At 34.5% G+C, this 21,580-nt stretch overlaps 1 protein-coding gene across 4 annotated transcripts in view; it reads right to left on the bottom strand.

Annotated features, from left to right (window-relative positions):
* The window catches only part of LOC137026891 (tight junction protein ZO-2-like), an 83,034-nt gene that overhangs the window by 23,100 nt on the left and 38,354 nt on the right, over nt 1–21,580 (bottom strand). For 3 of the 4 annotated variants that reach the window (XM_067394498.1, XM_067394499.1, XM_067394500.1), the window contains exons 2-7: nt 17,052–17,105; nt 11,681–11,805; nt 11,128–11,230; nt 8,868–9,489; nt 7,397–7,500; nt 5,552–5,705 (exon numbers count right to left, since the gene is read on the bottom strand). In XM_067394498.1, coding sequence (XP_067250599.1) covers nt 5,552–5,705; nt 7,397–7,500; nt 8,868–9,489; nt 11,128–11,230; nt 11,681–11,805; nt 17,052–17,105 — 1,162 coding nt within the window. Of the gene's footprint in view, nt 1–2,791; nt 4,039–5,551; nt 5,706–7,396; nt 7,501–8,867; nt 9,490–11,127; nt 11,231–11,680; nt 11,806–17,051; nt 17,106–21,580 lie in introns of those variants that run through there. The other variant, XM_067394501.1, reaches the window with a different exon arrangement.

Raw genomic sequence — 21,580 nt, 5'->3', positions numbered from 1 at the left:
TCGTGAAGCCGGATTGACAACAGACCCGGAAGAGAATACAATGCTGAATAAAGTCGTAGTTTTTGTTATTTTTGGACCAAAATGCATTTTCGAAGCTTCAAAAACTTCTAACTAACAAACTGATGTCACATGGACTACTCTGATGATGTTTTTATTACCTTTCTGGACATGGACAGTCTACCGTACATACATTTTCAATGGAGGGACAGAAAGCTCTCGGACTAAATCTAAAATATCTTAAACTTACGGGTTTGGAACGACATGAGGGTGAGCGATTAATGACATAATTTTCATTTTTGGGTGAACTAACCCTTTAAGTCTTGGTCTGAATCATAGGAACTACTTTTTTACGCTTTTTTGTTATTAATGGATCACGGTCATCGGTAGAAAATATCTGATCAAACATTTTTTTACATATTAAAATTTTTGCGACACATAAAGAAAGTCTCATGGGTTTTGCATCAACATGAGGGTGAACTATTCCTTTAATTTCTCATTTCAGAGCTCTACTTTGTCCAGGGTAGTTGAGAATTATTTGATTACAAATAAAACCAGTAAGACACAGAGCAAGGAAAATGAAGCATCGCCCTGAAAGTGAAAGCAGGACAGAAGTAGTGACGGCCGGGGAGGAAGAAAAGAGTTACTGTGTGGTCTGCTGGTGCTCTAAGTGCATGTCCAGTGCATTAACAGAACTCCTGCTCTTCCGAGCGCCGCTGGTGGGCGGTACGCCATGCCTGTCCTGCAAATCTACAACACACTCCATCCATAACAGAGCAAAAGGACACTGCCGCCCACCTGCTTCAGAGCTCAGGGGGGTTAATGCTTAGAGCTAACAGAGGAAACAAGAGACAAATATGCTACCAGCACTGGCTGTAGATACAGTAAAATGCACAAAATGTGTAACATTTTTGAATCAGGAAGTGATATACAGATGTTTGATACTGCAGTGGGGTCGAAAAGACCACAATGAAATCTGGGATACAAAATATCATTTAAACATGAAGATAAACGGAATGTTAAAGGATTTTTAAAAATTGAAAACTTATTTAAAAAAAAAACTTTATTATTATTATTATTTACTTTTAAAAATATTAAAAATGTAATACTCTGCAGTATTTAAAAAATAAAAACATGAATTAAATAAGAAAAATGCTAAATAAATTACTTTTGGTCTCACAATTTCTCATTTAGAAATAATTATATATATATATATATATATATATATATATATACATACACACACACACACACACATATACATATATATATACATATATACATATATATATATACACACACACACACACGCACAAATTGTCATTGATTCAAATTAAATTAAATTTGCAGATTTTTAATGTGTAAATAATATGTAAATAAAATCTGCAGCAAGATTAAAACATGTTTACAAGAATGTTACCTTTTTTCTCATTTCTGAACATACAGTTCAAGAGAGGCATTAAGCGTCACATTATCATAAGAATAAGAATCTTGCGAGTTCTGTCATCTGATTAAGGAAGAAAGTAAATTCAGCATATCACCTATGTGTGTATCTGGTTTTTATAACATATCTAAAATTATCCCCAAAAAGCTTTCTTCTAATGTTGCTAAATTTATTTAAAAGGAAAATCAGAAACAGGATCCCAATGTCTTATTAATTTATTCAGCTCAAGCTCAAATTCAATCTTTTTTTCTAACTGTTCTGTACTTGAGGGATTTTCATTCCGATGGGCTATCTGTCAGGTTATATACAGATTATTAGACTGCATGTAAACACAGTTTCTGGAGAATATCAGGGAGGATCGGGGAGCTAGTGTTTTCCAGGCTGTGGGGGAGAGAGGCGTGTTTCCATCTGTTGGGTGGGGATGAAATTACAGTCTGTCTCTTATGAGGGGGAGGACAAACCACAGAGTAGAGACAGCTGCTGTACACTCCCTGACTACAACCCAAAACAGCACGGACAGGACCTCTGCTTCGGCTACAACAACTATCATTGATTTAGTGCGCAGCGCTACTGTGACAACACACGCAGAGTAACAGACAGAATGACAGAGAGCATACACACATGCAAAGGCTAGAACCTAGGGCTGGGCGATATCGCTTTTAAAAAAAGGATCATCTGATAATATTTGATATTGCAATATTAGTGTATATAAGGTTCCAGATGTTAACGTTAGTTAACATGGACTAACAACAAAAAATACTTCTAAAGTATTAATATTTACTAATACATTATTAAAATCAAATGTTGTATCTGTTAATAAAAATCTGCATCTATGTTCATAATAAAAAAAAAAAAATCAGTTTAAATGTCCAATGTATTATCTTGTCCTTTTAACAGTTAAGGGGTTTTCCCGTGACTGACAGCGCTAATCAAAGCATTTGTCAGTTGTGTCTTGTTCCGTGTTCAAAACAATTCAGTCTTTTCAGTGTAAAAGTATTCGCTACTGACTGACTCACTCATAAAGACAGTCTTTGCCGCCATCTAATGGCGTAATAATGTAACTTCTGTTGCTGTTCACGGTCAGGGACTGTTTTTTCTGGCGGAAGGAAGGCTTTTAGTGAAAGTTTACTTCATGAAAGTTGCATTAATACATATTTTTGTCTTTAATATTTGTATTGTGTGGTAACCGTTTTATAAAAGCAATAAGGTAAATACATTATTTAATGAATTATTTAATAAATACATACATTATATATATATATATATATATATATAAACTTTAGAATTTGATTAAATTAATTAAATATATAATTATATAGATTATATTTTTAAAAGTAAAATTAATGACCAATAATATATATTAATAATAATAATAATAATAAAACACATTAATAACATAAAAAAAGACTTAATTTTATTTCACATGTAAAATAGTAGTGATATATATTGTGGATATTCCTTATATCGCCCAGACCCAATAGTGACTGAGAAAAAGACAACAATGAAATCAAAATTGAACTATTTAAGTTTGTAACATGTCCCTGGCATTATTTTATTTCCTTAAAAGAAAAAAAGAAAAGTTTTTATAACCAAACATTTTTTAATGTAATAACTTCCTCCTCCTTTATAACAAATTCATCCACAGCACACAGTCAAGTCCCACCCTACATTAATTTCCCATTAAATATACTTTTACATAGAAACATGTTGCATTAATCAAATGCGTCGTGAATTCCATTGCCGTCATGTTGTCTTTAAACACAATTACCTGAATTTACATGAACAATGAAACGCATGCAGGGGTGACATCCAATCACATACAAAACTAACTGAAGATAAAGACACAGGGGACAGAGCTGATTTACAACAGTAAGCCTCAAGCGTCATGGTTCAACGTATTCAAGCATGCTACGCTACAAAGTCACTGCTTCTTGAATACAATGAACAATAAAAATGAGGAAATAGCTGAAAGCTGGCTATCACATCATCTAGTCAAAATGAAAAGTAGAGCACAATGGTGCATAAGAGGCAAAGAAGAGTATATGCTGCATTTTTATGGCAGGGTGTAAATCATATCTCAATTTAACTTCTCCAACCGGCACGAAGCAGCATACACAATGCCTACAGTGACTCATTTTCCACTGGCAATGAATGCAAACATAAAATGGAAATGCATTTAGCTGTTCCGCCCTGACCCACTTGAAAAGCGGATGCTTTTTCTGTACTGAAATTTACTTCCACCTGCATTTAATACCTTGAGGATGGTAGATGTGAAAAAGCCATACAATATCCAGCTGCCTCACCCTAATAACAGCTGAAGAGTATGAAATAGCATCTGAGAGACTGTATCCTCCTTCCAGACACAGTTTCTCCTCCATGATTAAATAAGTCACCACCACACAGACATAACATTGAGTAGACTTATTTATTGATTAGAGAAGGAATTAAAAAAAGAGGTTAGCATAAAAACATAAAAGCACAGTGTGAAAGGTTTACAGGTTTGTTGAGGCACAGTCATGATTAAAGATTAAAGGCAACCAGACTTTATGTTGTGTCTCAGCAGTCCATCAGCTAAAAGTATGACATATCTGTATTATCTGTAAAAAGAGAACACAAAAATAGCATTTCTGTTGTAAGCAAGCTGTTTGCTTTTTCTCAGGTAAGCGCATTTTTCTGGTGTTAAAATATTCATTGTGTTCAAGTGTAAACAATGGTGCCTATATATCTGATAACAAGATTAAAATGCCTGCTATTAACACCCATAAATGTAAAAAAAACAGTAACAACAAAAAACTGTGTATATATATATAAAAATGTAAATATGTATTTTTAATCTATTTTAATTATATATTATATTATTTTTTATTTAAATCAATTTATTATAAAAAAATATATATATAATTTAAATGGATTAAAAATAAATATTAACATTTTTTATATCTATAACAAGAGCTGTCAAATGATTAATCACATCCAAAATAAAAGTTTGTTTACATAATATATATATGTGTACTGTGTATATTTATTATGTATATATAAATACATATACATGTATATATTTAAGAAATATTTACACACACTACACACATACACGTTTCTTAAATATCTACATGTATGTGTATGTATTTATATATACATAATATACACACATACACACATATTATGTAAACACTTATTTTAGATGCTATTAATCGTGATTAATCATTTGACAGCAATAAAAATAATATAATTATACAATAAACATACTTGTACAGTTTTAATTTATTCAGTACGTGAATTATAATAAATTATATGGCTTCTACTTTCGATCTGATAGACATTTTCTTTAAACTCTGTATGTACTACTCAACATTTTAAAGTGATTAGAATAAAAAAAATAAAAAACAATTTGTATGTGTTTTCTGGAATTAAAAATGATGTGGTGCCTCTATAAAAAAGGCATTTGGATCTTTTATCATAAATGCAGGACTTTCTTTAACACAGCTACCATATTGGGTGTCGCGTTTGCTCCAATTCATTTTTCTACAAATGGTTTGTCTTCTTATACTGTCTCTGATGTGGTCCACTAGTGATCAGTTCACCCGAGACGGATGTTAATAGCAGGTATAAATGTGGTGAGTAAATCTCAGCTCTTTGTTAAAAAGAGACTGTATCTGACAATACAGTCTTGTAATTTCTAAATTACTATGTGTTCCTGTTAAATATACTGTACAGTCAATCTGTAACTATACAGCCATAGGAAGTTTTATAACCCGTGTCCAACTGCATTAACGGACCAGGCTTATTAAATCCATGGCATATAGTTGAAATTATGCCAGTGGATGATAACCCTGCTCCGACACAGACAAATTGGGTTTTGTGCTTCAACACTCATTTCGAGTCTATTAATAGTGATTCGCATAATTAACTGTAATTTATTACAGCCTCAGTGCCTGGTGAATGTGTACATGATATTACTAATCTGATTTATCAGAGCCAATTCATGCTATCTGCTTTTAATTAAAGTGTGTAGTTGGAGAGCAAACAGCCAGAGGGTGAGCACCACGGCTCAGGAAGCGCTGTAATGGAGACTAGTCTACGGACAAATGCTGAATAATAGAAGCAACTTACCATCAGGCTCCGAGTCGCTGTCTGCCAGGGCAGGGATGCGCACCAGGATCTGCCGGTGGTCTCTTTGGACCACCAGTTGCAGCTTGCCCCGTGATTTCTCAATCAGCTTGCCGGCATCACTCAGAGAGAGGTTCTCGGTCACCGTTCCGTTGATCTGGAGAAAACAAAAGATGTAACATTAATGGTTCAAGCATTTGTAGTGTTAGGGTGCTATGGTATAAGTCTAATGTCAAAGGGTTAGAGTCAACCACAGAGATATGAATGCCATTTTGGTGGAGGTGCAAATAGCCACCCCAATGATATATACATATATTGACAAGGTTGATAAATCAGCAGATATTTTCCATGATAAAAACAATCAATTAGCAATTATCCTCACACACCGGCAGATAATGGAGAAAGGACCAAAAAAGTCAAAAATCAAAAACAAAAGTCCTGCATACTATAAATGTTTACAAAAGTATAAAAATTAAGTATTAAAGGTGCTACAGAGGATGTTTTGTTTTATACATTTTTGCAATGTTACTTGAAACTGTCTTTACTAACTGATAAAAGACTATTTATTAGGTGCACTGAAAGGAATAATATTAATATACATCATCTGTGCACGAGGTAGGGCCTTAAAAATATCAGCCAATCGTTTACGCGATCAGACGTGCGCGGCTGCGCGCTCCAGTAACTTTCCTCACTCCACAGGTGCCGCATGCAATGTTTTTGTCAGGAGACAGGAGTAACAACTGCAGATTATGAGTCTGACATAATGAATCCACTAACACGACATAAACAAATTTTAAACAAGTGTTTGGTAAACAAACACTCGTGTTCCAATACTCGTGCACAAGGTTGTTCTTACGCATGCACTCATTTCAAAAACTCAGTAACAGTCTTTGGTTTCTCAGTCGACGAAAAGATCCTCTGTAGCACCTTTAAGTCTTAATTATTAAGTCACTGACTGGTCATGAGTAGATTTGATATATTTTTGTGCTTTGAATAGTTTGTCTAGATATGCATGATGAAGGACATGGGACCGAAACATTGCGACAAATAAATACATTTTGTTACATTTGTAAGCACTGATAGTGTGCGCGACTTCCATGATAAAAATAATGATTAATTATTGATTATCTCCCTTGATACTGTAACTGCATTTACTATTAATGTCAAATACTAGATTATATTTAAATGCTTAGCATTTATTTATGAGTAAACAAATTACACATTTATATTTTTTATTATATTTTATTATTTTTTATTTTATATCCTATTATTATTTTACAGTTAATTTAATAAGTAAATATTAAATAAAATGAAGTTAAATATGTACTGTAAAACAATAAAAAGGTTTATTTCAGATATTGTGTATATGTATATCATCTTTAAATTGTGTGAAATTATTCATTTTAACATTACATTAGCCATCAGCAACCATGTGCTATACAGCATTTTTTTGTATTATTTATATACTATTATAGTATTTAAATAAAATTTTGAATAAGCTTTTATTTTTACATTTTATGTTTTAATTTAATTAAATTTAAATGTTTGTTATGTGCTTTTGTCATTTTTAATACTTCAACGTAGCTTTACATTTTTTCAGTTTTAGTAATTTAGTGCTTCAACTAAAACATTTTACATGTTTTAACATCTAAACATTTTAAGTTGTGATATTTCATCTCAACTTTATTTCAATTAATATATATTTTTTTATTACTATTATTATATTTAGTTCTAGTTAACAATATCAGCAATGGCATAAACACAGAAAGCTACTGTGTTGTTCAAGCAATTTATGACAATTTTATAGATTTAATGTGTGAAGAAGTCTCTTGTGTGTCCGATAGGAACCTTGAGAATGATGTCGCCCTCCTGGAGATTTCCATCTCTGGCAGCGAGTCCAGTGCTGGTCATCTCTTTGATGAAGATCTGGCTGCCCAGCCGGAGGCCGTACTCTACAATGAAACAGAAAGGAACATTGGTTCTGTGCAGAAACACTAACATGAACCTAACAACCATGATGACCTTGACCCTTTTAAGTACACTGCAATCCCTCCAGCTGTCAGTTTAGTGGATCACTGAACAGTTCAAACACCACAAACAATCAAACTGAAACTGAAAATGTGGAAAATTGATCTGGTGGGCAGAATCACAGCTCTGAACGATCAAGAACTGCTAACAGAACTGCTAACAGAACTGAGTATGATGAAAATCTTTTGGTTTCAATGTTTTGTTTTGTTTTTTTTGTTTTTTTAAAGTTCCCGTTTTCCAACCCAAGGCATAATCTGGTAATAAACAGACCCGCTTTGCACTTCTGGGCTGAGGGTTATGAGCGGCTGGTGAGGAAATCGGAAGAGACGGGCTGCTTTATGTGAAGTCACAAGAATGTATCTCCTCTGAAATCTCCTGACAGGGCCATCATAAATAAATCAGATTAAAATATCATCAAAACCCAATGAGGACAAAAAGTTTTAGGATGGATGTGTGAAGGAGGTCAACAGAAAACAGAATGAGTGTGAAATAAAGAAAATGGAGGATTACAACAGTACAGAGAGAGAGAAAGCCAGCTGCCCTGCCAGCTCAGATGATCTTTTTATGTGGTGTATTCTTTCCAAAGCATCTGACCTGATCTCTACTGCAGGAATAAAGGCTCTGCACCAGTAAAGTAATATTTTACACTTTTGAGATAAAAATGATTGATGAACTATGACTTCTGAAAGTTACAGCATATTTTCAGAGCTCAACTTGCAGCATATTTACAGCAATTTTTGCTGTAAATATTGATTCACATTGAGTATTTCCTTTAATAATGCCCATAAATTAAAAAAACGGCTACTGGGAGTGAGCTACTGAGAACGATTTTACACTTGACTGTCATGAAATCTAATTTACTTGAATAGTGCAATAAGATTTACATCCAAATTGTAATTAATTTACATAGAACCAAAGGTTCAGAAAAATGTGCAATAACCCTTGGACCTCAGTGGAAAGAAAATGGTAATGAAAATAAAGAAACACAAATTTTAAATCTGGATCATATAATTTATTTTAAGTATGCATTATCTAACTAAAATCACAATATGGTCTTTTTTGGCAGTATTATTAAACTACAAAAAAAGCTTTGTAAATATACTACTGTTTTAATGTTTGTGGTCAGCAAGATGTTTAGACTTTTTTTTTTCAGCAAGGATGCATTAAATTGATCAAACTGAAAAGATTTTCCTTTGAAATGATTAAAAACAGTTTAGAGAGAATTTGAGTCACCTAACTGTATTATATTCAAAATATGCAATTAGTGACAAGCTTATCCGGTAGTTCTCACCTTCATTGGGCCTGTTTTTCACCAGCATCACATTGATGGGCGGCTCGAGGGGCTCATAGTTATGACGGTCTCTTCCTCTGTCCCGTTCTCTGCTAGGTGACGGTGAGTGATCCTGCAGCCGGTCCCTGCTGTGACTCCTGATCATCTTCTCATCCGAACGAGTTTCATACCTCCGCGTGTCGTAGCCCTGGTCCCTCCCGTAGCTTCCGGCAGGGCTTCCTCCTCCCCCGCGACCTCTACTGTGCTGTTTATGATAGGGAGGCTCCGGGCTGGATCCACGCTCCAGCGTCCGGCCCCGGCTGCCGTCCCTGCGGTAGCCGCTGTCAGAGCTGGGTGATCTCTCTGGGCTCCTGCCTCTACTCCGTTCCCGCCGAGAGCTGTAGTCCTGGCTGCGGTAATCTGGGTCCAGGTAGTCTATCCGGCTCTTGTCGAGGGTACGGTCTTGCTCTCTGTCACGGGGGTAGCCCAGGCCGCCGTTTCCCCGAGGGTAATCAGAGTCTGGGTCACTGTGAACGCTGCGGTTGTCCTCAGGATAATAGCTGGATATGTTGTAATCACGGCTATCCACGCTCGGGGACGGGGGGCGCTTGAGGACAGACACCTTGCGAGGCCTCTTTACAGTCTGTGGGGAGTGAATAAATAAAATTAGCCCACTGTTACCAAAAGGACATAATCTAAGTGCAGAGATTTATCTTACTATAGGGCTGCACGATACTGAAAAAAATGATATTGCATTATTTTTTTTCTCCAATATATATTGCGATATGAAAAAAATCTATATATTTTGGTAAGAATGAATTATTCTAGAATCACTGGGGTGATTTTGTAGGTGAGTGAATACGCATAGAAAACAATGAACAAATTACAAGCATGGATTAATATAACAGAACAAAGATATAAAATAAATAAATAGTGCTTTATATTTTTCAGGCAAGTCTAACAGTATTCAGGTACATAAACTGAATAATCAAACGTAAAATAACACTGCATACACTTCACTGTATAAATTAAACATAATTAATCTGTGTTAAAGCTACAAAAACTTTTCATTTTGTCTTTTGTTCATTCATGACAGAAAGCAGCAGGAATATTAGGCTGCTGTCACTTTAAGAATGCTTGTAAACATCCGGTTTTCTTTCTCAATTTTTTAGTTCACCTAAGCAATAAGCAACTGTGTTTTATAAGGATACTCAATGTTTACTGTTCATTTTGACTTTTTTTTGTTCGTTCAGGCACAAATAGACGTGGAAGAGAACGGCATTCGGTGTTCACATGCATCTGCACGGCTCTGTGCACGTGCACAGAAAACAGCTGCACGTTCAGAATCGAGTTCTTTCGTGTCTGCATGCACTTATATGGTTTAAAATGTAATTAAACTGACAGGACTTAAAATGCATGCAAATGACAAACGTTCATTGTATGATGGTCAAACTTTGCAATTAATTTGAGAATCAGGTGCGTTTTGAACTGCGGTGTCTGGTCCGTACGGATTACCTAAAAAAGACATCACACATCCTACAATGTGAAAATTGCGGACACGCTCAACGCAATATCAATGCTAAAACAATATATAGTGCAGCCCTATCTTACTATATGTTCATTACTTTAAGCACGGATCGACTGCAGTACTTTCAATTGAAGGCTTCATGTGAATTAGTTTTAAAACAGAAACCGACCAGAGTTGGGGTAAAACTGCAACTAAAATTGTCAAAAATGTGGGGGGTTAAAAAAAAAAAAAAAATGTTTTATTGTTTTTTAAAATCTGTTATCTCCATAATAATTATAGAATATAAACTCAGCTCTTAAAAAATATTTAACATGAAAAAAACACATTGAAAATGTAAAAAAATATATTTTTTTAAATATTTCAAATGCATCTGAGTAAAGCATTTATGATCTTTATTTATTAATGATTGATGATACCCAACATTCATTTGTATTTAATGCTGATTCAATTTTATAGGTAACATCTGTAAAATGTATTATTTTATATTCATTTATTAATTATATTTTTTTAATAATTAATCATATAATCATATTTATTAATAATTTATATTAATTAATATTCATATTAATTTTGAAACTGACGTATATAACATGAATGGATGGTTAGAAATGTAAAATAAAAAACCTTAATAATCTTTCCACTTAATAATAAATAAAAAGTTAATATCGGACACTGCTAACCTATGCTAATAACCAAAGTAAGTGAACTTGTTTTAGCAGGCCTCTCATTAAGGTCAACTTGACAAATACTCACTATTTTGGCCACTTTCCCACATTTCCGAAGTGACTGCACAGCAAAAGAATGAGGCACATTATCCATGGTGATGGTGTTGACCTGTATCACACGGTCGTTCTCACTGTCCACAAGCAAAGCAAAACAAAACAAACGTTAATTCTAAAACATAATACAGACATTCTATTTAACATTATTACTAGGTTTATTGTATCGGTATTTGACTGGAATGTGACATGTTGGCTGTGATATTATTGGTTAATATCATTTTAGCCAGCCTTGATTACATCAGCAGAAAATAAGCTGTTTGTTGAAATGTATAAAGTTATTACAGTGATAAATGATTATGAAAAACAACCTTTATTCTCCTTTAGAATAGCATACACTAATAAAACAAGCACAATAACACCAAGGACATTTATTAGGGCAGTAAGCTAGGTGAATTTTGATTTCATGTCATTTTAAAAAGCTTTATGTGAAAACTCGATACTTATTATCTGGCCTATGCTGGTGTAAAATAATGGTTTACCAATACGCTAAACACGTATGCATTAGTAAGGTGAGCGAAGCGTACAAGAGCAGTCCATCGGCCGGGCCTCCTGGCAGCACGTCCGACACAATGATGGACGTCTCTCCACTCTCCACGTTTGGATTGTCCCGGCCGCCGGACACAGCAATTCCAAAGCCCATTTTAGAGTCCTGCAAAAGAAAGAGAGAGAAATCACTTTCAGTGTGAAAATACCACTAACGCATTTCCATAGTCATACATCACAGCTAGCCTGCCTAGGGCAGTACGATTTAATACTGCTTCATAGAAGCACGCAAACGGCCAGCGGTGTTACACAATCACATCCATGTGCTCATAACATAAATCTCTCATAAACGTTGACTGCGTGCCACCACAGGGCGGTTTTGCAGAAAGCCATTGCACGCCAAAGCTAATGGAGACAAGGTTCCACCTCATTGCTTGGCCAAATAACAACCTGCTGTACCTTCCTCAGAGGAGCGCTGAATAAATAGAGTCTAATGAGTGGGTATCGCTGGCTTGATGCAATCTGCTCCAAATATATTCAGGCCCAATTAAAGCCGGAGATAAAACCTGACAGCACCGAGTGAAACCGAGATTTTAGAGTGTAAAATTAAGGCACTTACTGACACTAGGGGTAGGTGGTAACCAAAAGCTCATATTATGGTGTATATATATCCACGCTCCCAATTTGAAAAATTTAGGAGCATATTATAACAAACTTTAGGGGTGTAATTTATCAAAATACTTATAATAAATAATTGAGCATTAGAATAATAATTATATCAATATTTTATATTAATTGTATTAGGGTCAATGAAGTTCTTTTTTTTTTTTTTTTGTCCAAAGGCCTTAATAATAATAAAAAACAAAGATATGACATCCAAATTATGTAAGGTAGTACAACTAGATCTCTTTTATTGAATCCAAAAGGTCTGAATTATATTTATTTACATATAAAGGTATTTTAAAGATTTTGAAGTGTCAAAAGTTCATTCGGTTTAACCGTCCAAATGCCAATAGAGCCATTTCATTTGTGATTAAAATATCTTAAAATGTAATAAATGTATTTTTTTTTAATTCTGGCATGATTTTATAACATGATATATCAACATGCAAAATTATATTAAAATTATGCGTAGAACTTTATGAGAAAGAATGTCCGGAAAAATGAATTTCATTGATGTCATTCGCAGTAACTAATATAAAGAGACCATTTTGGATCAAGTCATGCGATCAATAACATGTGACAGGATGTGACATCATTCAGACACATGCAAAGGACCACATGGTTATGAAGCAAAGAAACTAACTCTCTTTTAACTATTTGAAAAATTCATGTTTTCACTTGCTCATACACATGTCCCAAAACATCAGGTCATTTGGTACAATGGCTATAAAACATAGAAAATGTTGTAATATTTTAAAAACTTGTACTAAATATAAAATGTTTGATTGTCCTTTTGCTAGCTAGCTAGATATCAGTCTGTTAGCACTGTTTGAAAATATCGTCATTCCGTATAACCAAAAGTGTCATTCGGTAAAACCAAAATTTTGGTTAAACTGACTTTTTTGGTGACAAATTATGTCCATCTTGTAAAAAAAATGAAGCAGTGTTAATTGATTATACAAACTGTATTCATTTATAGGCCTACTTCAAACTGTACATGTATATACACTAATACTAGTACTTATTAAATAAGTAAACATTATTATGCCTAACAATAGCTAAAAAATTTTTTAAAGTTGAATTAATTGCCAGATATACGGTTTATGATAATAACCAGGAAATAACCAACAATAACCAGGGAAAAAACATATGCATAAAGCAATACTTTTAAATGTAGAATAAAATACAACGGGACTCTTATATTGAAAAGTCTATGCTTTACTATTTCCGGCTGCTCATTCAAAAAAAGATGCAGGAGATAAAATATGCACTCTTACAACCATGAACCAACCATCTACAGCATAAACACCATAAAGTAATTTATTAACAGTATATCATAAGCAATTAGCATTAAGAAATAGCCTTATTTAAAACATTATCAGCATAAATGTGTGGTATTCATTAACTGTGAAGTGCTCTGAAACAGCAAGCCTGTAAAACATTGCCTCATTGCTACTTTGAAACATGCAGCCTAATTATCATATTTAATAATCACATTAAGCTGTATTACGATTCCTGTTTTTTGATCCCCCAAATTATGACCTCTTATAAATAATCAATACATATCTTATACCATTTAAGATATTTAAGACTTTTTATGACTTTAAATTTCATAAAACCGAGGACACGCAGGGACTTTTTTTCTGCACATGTGCTGCTAAATACATTTTACAGTTTGCACACATCTCTTTTTAGTTGCAACCGCGAGTAAAATGCTCACACAGGCGTGCCCTGATAGATCATGATACGCCATATAAACTCATACTCATTCTAAGTATCCTGTTTTTTCCAAACTTCCCAAAGCTTATAACTTCCCTTTTATGTTGCAGTGATAAGATGAGACAATTCTTATCTGAACCCAGGGATCTGACATGTCAAAGCTCTGAGATGTTTTCACGGGATGAGCCTGATACGTGATGGTGGTGATAGTGTCAGTGTGTGTTTGGATAGTGTGTGTGAACCCTTGCGATCTGTCACGCGGGAGATAAAAGATGCACATCCTGTTGTTCCTGACGTTGGAGGAAAGAGGAATGGGAGGAAGGAAGGAGAAGATGGGAAGAGAGAGGGGGAGGGGTAACTTCATCTTATAATATATAGGCTGAAGCACTTCTACAAGGAGAACACAAGTACGAAATGTTTTGATGCTGATAAGTTATCTATAAGTTTTTTATATGCACATGGACAATTATGTCTCATGCATACACCTTATTTGGAATATCCACTGTTCATTTATGCATGCACGTGTCCATATGGATTTAATTATGAAGGTCACAAGAAACTGTTCACACTGTTCATTTACTAAAATGAACTGCAATAAATAGCAAGAGTGAGCATCTCCAGTATTTCCATAACAGAATAGAGGGAAAAGAATGTCCATGTCATATTCTATAGTTTTTTTTATTTTTTTAAATAATGACTATACATACAGGTGCTGGTCATATAATTAGAATATCATCAAAAAGTTGATTTATTTCACTAATTTCATTCAAAAAGTGAAACTTGTTTATTATATTCATTCATTACACACAGACTGATATATTTCAAATGTTTATTTCTTTTAATTTTGAAGATTATAACTGACAACTAAGGAAAATCCCAAATGCAGTATCTCAGAAAATTAGAATATTGTGAAAAGGTTCAATATTGAAGACACCTGGTGCCACACTCTAATCAGCTAATTAACTCAAAACACCTGCAAAGGCCTTTAAATGGTCTCTCAGTCTAGTTCTGTAGGCTACACAAACATGGGGAAGACTGCTGACTTGACAGTTGTCCAAAAGATGACCATTGACACCTTGCACAAGGAGGGCAAGACACAAAAGGTCATTGCAAAAGAGGCTGGCTGTTCACAGAGCTCTGTGTCCAAGCACATTAATAGAGAGGCGAAGGGAAGGAAAAGATGTGGTAGAAAAAAAGTGTACAAGCAATATGGATTGGAGATGTAATATGGAGAGGATTGTGAAACAAAACCCATTCAAAAATGTGGGGGAGATTCACAAAGAGTGGACTGCAGCTGGAGTCAGTGCTTCAAGAACCACTACGCACAGACGTATGCAAGACATGGGTTTCAGCTGTCGCATTCCTTGTGTCAAGCCACTCTTGAACAACAGTGAAACAAAACCCATTCAAAAATGTGGGGGAGATTCACAAAGAGTGGACTGCAGCTGGAGTCAGTGCTTCAAGAACCACTACGCACAGACGTATGCAAGACATGGGTTTCAGCTGTCGCATTCCTTGTGTCAAGCCACTCTTGAACAACAGACAGCGTCAGAAGCGTCTAAAGAAAAAAGGTCTGGACTGCTGCTGAGTGGTCCAAAGTTATGTTCTCTGATGAAAGTAAATTTTGCATTTCCTTTGGAAATCAGGGTCCCAGAGTCTGGAGGAAGAGAGGAGAGGCACACAATCCACGTTGCTTGAGGTCCAGTGTAAAGTTTCCACAGTCAGTGATGGTTTGGGGTGCCATGTCATCTGCTGGTGTTTGTCCAGTGTTTTCTGAGGTCCAAGGTCAACGGAGCCGTATACCAGGAAGTTTTAGAGCACTTCATGCTTCCAGCTGCTGATTAGGGTTATGGAGATGCAGATTTCATTTTCCAACAGGACTTGGCACCTGCACACAGTGCTTAATGCTTACAACACTAAGCATTGAGTGCTGTACATGCTCATACTTTTCATGTTCATACTTTTCAGTTGGCCAAGATTTCTAAAAATCCTTTCTTTGTATTGGTCTTAAGTAATATTCAAATTTTCTGTGATACTGAATTTGGGATTTTCCCTAGTTGTCAGTTATAGTCATCAAAATAATAGAAATAAACATTTGAAATATATCAGTCTGTGTGTAATGAATGAATATAATATACAAGTTTCACTTTTTGAATGGAACTAGTGAAATAAATCAACTTTTTGATGATATTCTAATTATATGACCAGCACCTGTGTACACTACCGTTCAAAAGTTTGGGGTCAGTATGGTTTTTAAAAAATAAATTAATACTCAAAAGTGACAGTGAGACATTTATAATATTACAAAATATTTATATTATTTCAAATAAATGCTGTTCTTTTGAACTTTCTATTCATCAAGAAAAAAAAAATGTATCAGCGTTTCAACCGTTTTCAACATCAATAATAATAATAATAAGAAGAAATGTAGCAAATTAGCATATTAGAATGATTTCTGAAGGATCATGTGACACTGAAGACTGGAGTAATGATTCTAAATATTCAGCTTTGCATTACAGGAATAAATTACATTTTTAAAAATATATTCAAATAGAAAACACGTATTTTAAATTGTAATAATATTTCACAATATTACTGTTTTACTCTAGTTTGATCAGATAAATGCAGCCTTGGTGAGCATAAGAGACATCTTTCAAAAACATTAAAAAATCTTACAGACCCCAAACGGTAGTTTGGTCAATGTTAATAGTCAGATATAATCCAAATCTAAGATTATATTCTCCTAGAACCAGCACATTGGTGATGGTGTGTTTGGATCTTGAGCTTGAGGGCATCTGGGTAATTGTGGTGTGTTAGAGGGTCCGGCTACCGCAGGAGGTTTGCTCAGGTCTGTTTGTTAAGAGGGCCATCCATCTGTGCAGCATGTGGCCTCTTTGGTTACAAACATGAAATTTGTTGTTCACAGCCATGCCGCTCTGCAACATTTCTAAACATGCGACTCTTAAACCTGAAGTGAGTAAGCTAGGGTGTGCGTTAGTTTGAGTAGGTTAATTTAAAAATGTTTCATACCCGCTGTAGAGTCACAGTGTACTGCTCCCAAATCGTCTCCTCCATTCCTGAGCCCTGCATGGAAAAGAGAAAGAAACCACCATTAATCACCAGTCAGGCGTCACTAATGCTAGTATGCGGTGCGGCGTGACATGTAGGGTTGAGTGTTCTATACACCAATTGGTCATAAATGAAGTGGCCTGAACTAATCATTTCATAATTACATGGATGCACACACAATATTAAAGGAATATTCCTGGTCAAGTACAACTTAAACATGACAGTATCTGTGGCAAATACTTTGGACACACATAAGCAGCAGTTCTTCCTCCTAAAATGAATCCATCTCAAAAAATTGTTTTTCTTTCATTGATTTTTACAAACTTAGGGTTAAGTCAAAATTACTGTACTTTATGTAATTTTCTGTAATCAACAGCATGCCACAGATTCTATCTGTACAGTTTAAAGGTGAAGTGTGTCATTTTATTCATGTTAAAATACAATTTTTAATGTTAATTATTTTTATTTACACTACTGTTCAAAGGTTTGGGATCAGCAATTTCTTTTTTTAAAAAAAGAAGTTAATATTAATGTTAATATTATTCAGCAAGATCAAAAGTGACAGAAGACATTTAAAATGTTGCAAATGATTTCTATTTCAATAAAAAAAAGTTCTTTTGAACTTTCTATTCATCTAAGAATCCTGAAAAAAATGCATAATGGTTTTCGCAAAAATTTTCAAGCAGTACAACTGTTTTCAACATTAATAATAATAATAATAATAATAAGAAGAAACAATTCTTGAGTAGCAAATCAGGATATTAGAATGATTTCTGAAAGATCATGTGACAATGAAGACTGGAGTAATGATGCTGAGAATTCAGCTTTGATCACAGGAATAAATTACCTCTTAAAATACATTAAAAACAGAAACAATTATTTTAAATTGTAATAATATTTCAAAATATTACTGTTTTTAATGCACTTGATCTAAAAATGCAAGACACTTCTTTAAAAAAAAAACATTTTTAAAATCGAACCGTCCCCAAACTTATTTTTATCTGCGCCAAATAACATACTTCACTGTTACATTGTAAATAACCCAGTATATTCCTTAAAATGAGATTATGAAAATGAATATTAATCAATCAATCAATAAATGAAGACCCCCCTCCCCAGCTCTATACCTGTGAAAACCCAGTGAACACCCCATTATTTAGTATGACCAGATACGTCACTGCGTCAAAATGAGGGTCTACCACATACGGCAGGAGAGTGTGTATGAAGGATGGGCCTGTCATTTCCACAGCTCACTTGGGCGAAAGCATCATTTCTTTATTTTTAAGAATTAGTAATATACATATGAGGACTGAAGCCTATGTAAGCCGATGTCCTTAAACACACTGTGAGTGACACCAGAGTCTGTATCTCTCTCTTTTTGACACATAAACAACCAGCCTGATAAACACACACACAGCTCAAGGGTGTGTTTGTTCCACAGAACAGACAGACGTGCTCATCGATATTGATGATTAACAGGAAAGCAGACACAGTTCAGCTCAACCTCAACTAAACCACTAAACAAGGTTAAACCACTGCGACTTTGACAGTAGTTCCGGTTAAAGCTTCTTAAAATAGTCGTTTTAATTACATAAGAAATCTGTTTGGACTAAACAATATCCTAATCTACACCTGATTCTACATCCATTAAATGTTTCTCCCTTCCATGTCAAGTTGAGTCAATTTTATTTAAATAGTTTCAATGCAGCATCAGAAATTCATTATGTTAATTCATACAATGCAGGACCGTAACCACCATTAAGGGGGACAAATCCCCTCCAATAATTGGAAATGACCAAATTGTCCCGTCCAATATTTGATATTTCTTCATGCTGCTGTCCATTAAACACCACTGTTAGGATGACAGACAGTTTAAAAAGTTACATTTTTAGGCTGGTCTGCCTCTGCTGTCTAACAGCGCTTGTCAAAATGATGGCCAATCAGATCAATGAAGGCGGGGCTTACTATTCACTGAAGGCAAGTATGAACTCCAACATGACGCTTTTAGTTTTTACAGTGAAAGAGTGCGTGTGTGGTAAGATATACAGTAAGTAGCTAAACACTGAATATCTAACAACTACTTTACAATTGATATGTTTAACGACCCACAGTAACATACAGTGATGTAAAATACTCAACATTTTTATGGAATTTCTCTATTTTGAATTGAAAATGTGCTATCATTTAAATGATGTCATTCATAACTGAATGTGATGACAAGATTGTTTTCTTTTGTTTACATTTTTTGACATATTAGACATACAAACAAGAGTAAATGTCTGCATATTTGTTAAATAAAATATTATTTGCAAATATTATTTTAAACGGACTACTTCACAACTATAGGCTATAATCAGACCTAGAACTTCTTTTTCCATTCTTATTTATTTTTCATTCCCTTAAAATTCTTGATTTCATTTTTCAAAATAAAAATACCCCCCCCCCAAAAAAAAAACCAAACAAAAACAACAACAAAAAACCTTGATCTGCCCAATACAATGTCTTGATACAATGTTTTAATATCTTCATACCATATACAGTAGTCACATTTAGCAGGGCAATAATATAATTTACATTTTGCAACAAATCAAACAGTTGAGATATGCTATATAGTATATATATATCGTCCTACGCAAGTATACTGTATGTATGCAGATATACTTATATAAACTAACATATCCAACTTTATAGAAATAGCTGGGGGATAATACAGGCATATTTTCTGTAAAATAAAAAATAAGGCAGATGAGATTTGCTATATAGTGTATATCACTTGCGTGAGTGTACTGTTTACGAATAAAGTTGGATATATATGTACGCAGGTAAAGTATCTAACTTTAATATATCGCTGGCTGAAAAAATAGTTTACATTTTTTGACAAAATAACAAATCGAGCAGTTAAGATTTGGTATATTGCACATATCGCTTAACGTGAGTATACTGTATGTGTCAAGGCTAAGATTGGATATCCTTATAGTAGTTGTATAATTTGTTAATTAATTTAAGTTATCAATGCTTTATCTGGTGATATTATGCCTTTAAAAGAACCAGGGCTGGCCAATCACAGCACATATCAGGTATGACATCACTTTGACACTAAAATTAAGGACAAAATGGTTTATGTTTAACTCAAACATGTTTTGGTTTTCATTTTCTGCACTTCCCTTTAGCTTTTCCTTACAAACACACACTTCCACTCATTCTCAGCAGTCCCCGTTGGTGTGTGGCTCTAATTGGAGGATTCTGCCTGCAGATATCTGCCCTCAAACTACTACAGAAGCACACAATTAGTGTGGACATGTGCATTTGTTGGGCTCTCCACAAGCGCTCGGATAGTGCGCTATGCAGCAAATAAAACTAATCCACAGAGATAAAGTAAATAAAGGGCCTGATGCTGATGAGCTAAGACAGCTCTCCTCCTCTCCTCCTGTGCTGGGCTGCTTTCTGTGGGTGGCCAGTGGAGATATTGTTCATAAGATGGTGATGAGAAAGACAGATAGTGAGAGAGCTAAAGATGCTGCATCATTTGAAGGCAGTTCAAGCTACTTTCTCAAAGTACTCACCTTCTTGTTCTGGAAAATGATGGACAGTTTCATAGCGAAAAGGAAAATTACAAAGCTGCTCATATCATAAATCAAAAGACAGGCCCTGCAAGAGCTTAGCAAATGTTATAATAAACAACAATTACGAGTGTTTTCTCTTAATCTAGTTTGTCTGACCAAGTTAATGAACAAAAATGCATTATTAAAGTAACAGTTCACCACAAAAAACGAAAATTCACCCTCATGTTGTTCTAAATGTGTCTTTCTTTCTTTTGCACCAGTTTTGATGTCAATGGCAAGAAATATCATTGGTCTTAGGATGATCTTTACTGACATCAAAGCTTATCTGAAATCACACAGATTTATGACACTCAGATTTGAGAGCTGCGGAGGTGGGGAAGGTTTTCAGCCAATAAAAATTTACATTTCAGTTTGGTCATATTCAGCCATTGTATGACTTCAGAGGAGTTATTTCGAGAAATTGAATCATATGGGCTGCTATTATAACATTTATAAAGTCACTGTTAGAGCTGGACGGGCTGCAGGTATGATGTATATTTGTAGACCAAAAATGGATATGAGTATTTTAGCACTTCCATCTTCTTGAGTTTTTTTTAATATGTTTTTGGTTTAATGAATGAAATAAGGTCTGTAGCACAAGCTCAAGATATTTTCATGTAAAATACATTAGTAACAATCCCAAATTATTTAATTAAAGCTTTTATTTGTCTTGAAAAGGGCGGTTGCAAAAAAGTGGCTAAATAGGACTACAGAGGTTGTTGGGGAAATTAAACGTTATCACGCAAACAGAAAACTCATCTAATAACTCAATATAACACTTGTGCTTACAACTGCACTCTTGCAAAGTATTCTAACTCAAGCTTTAAGGAAAAGGTTTGTATCTAGTTCATTTTCACAGAGAATTGCATTCAACTGCACTGATTTTCC

Source organism: Chanodichthys erythropterus, chromosome 9 (genome assembly GCF_024489055.1).
Source record: "Chanodichthys erythropterus isolate Z2021 chromosome 9, ASM2448905v1, whole genome shotgun sequence".
NCBI classification, from domain to species: domain Eukaryota; kingdom Metazoa; phylum Chordata; class Actinopteri; order Cypriniformes; family Xenocyprididae; genus Chanodichthys; species Chanodichthys erythropterus.
Note: the sequence above shows the minus strand (reverse complement) of the source record. Positions and strands in the feature narration are given on the sequence as shown.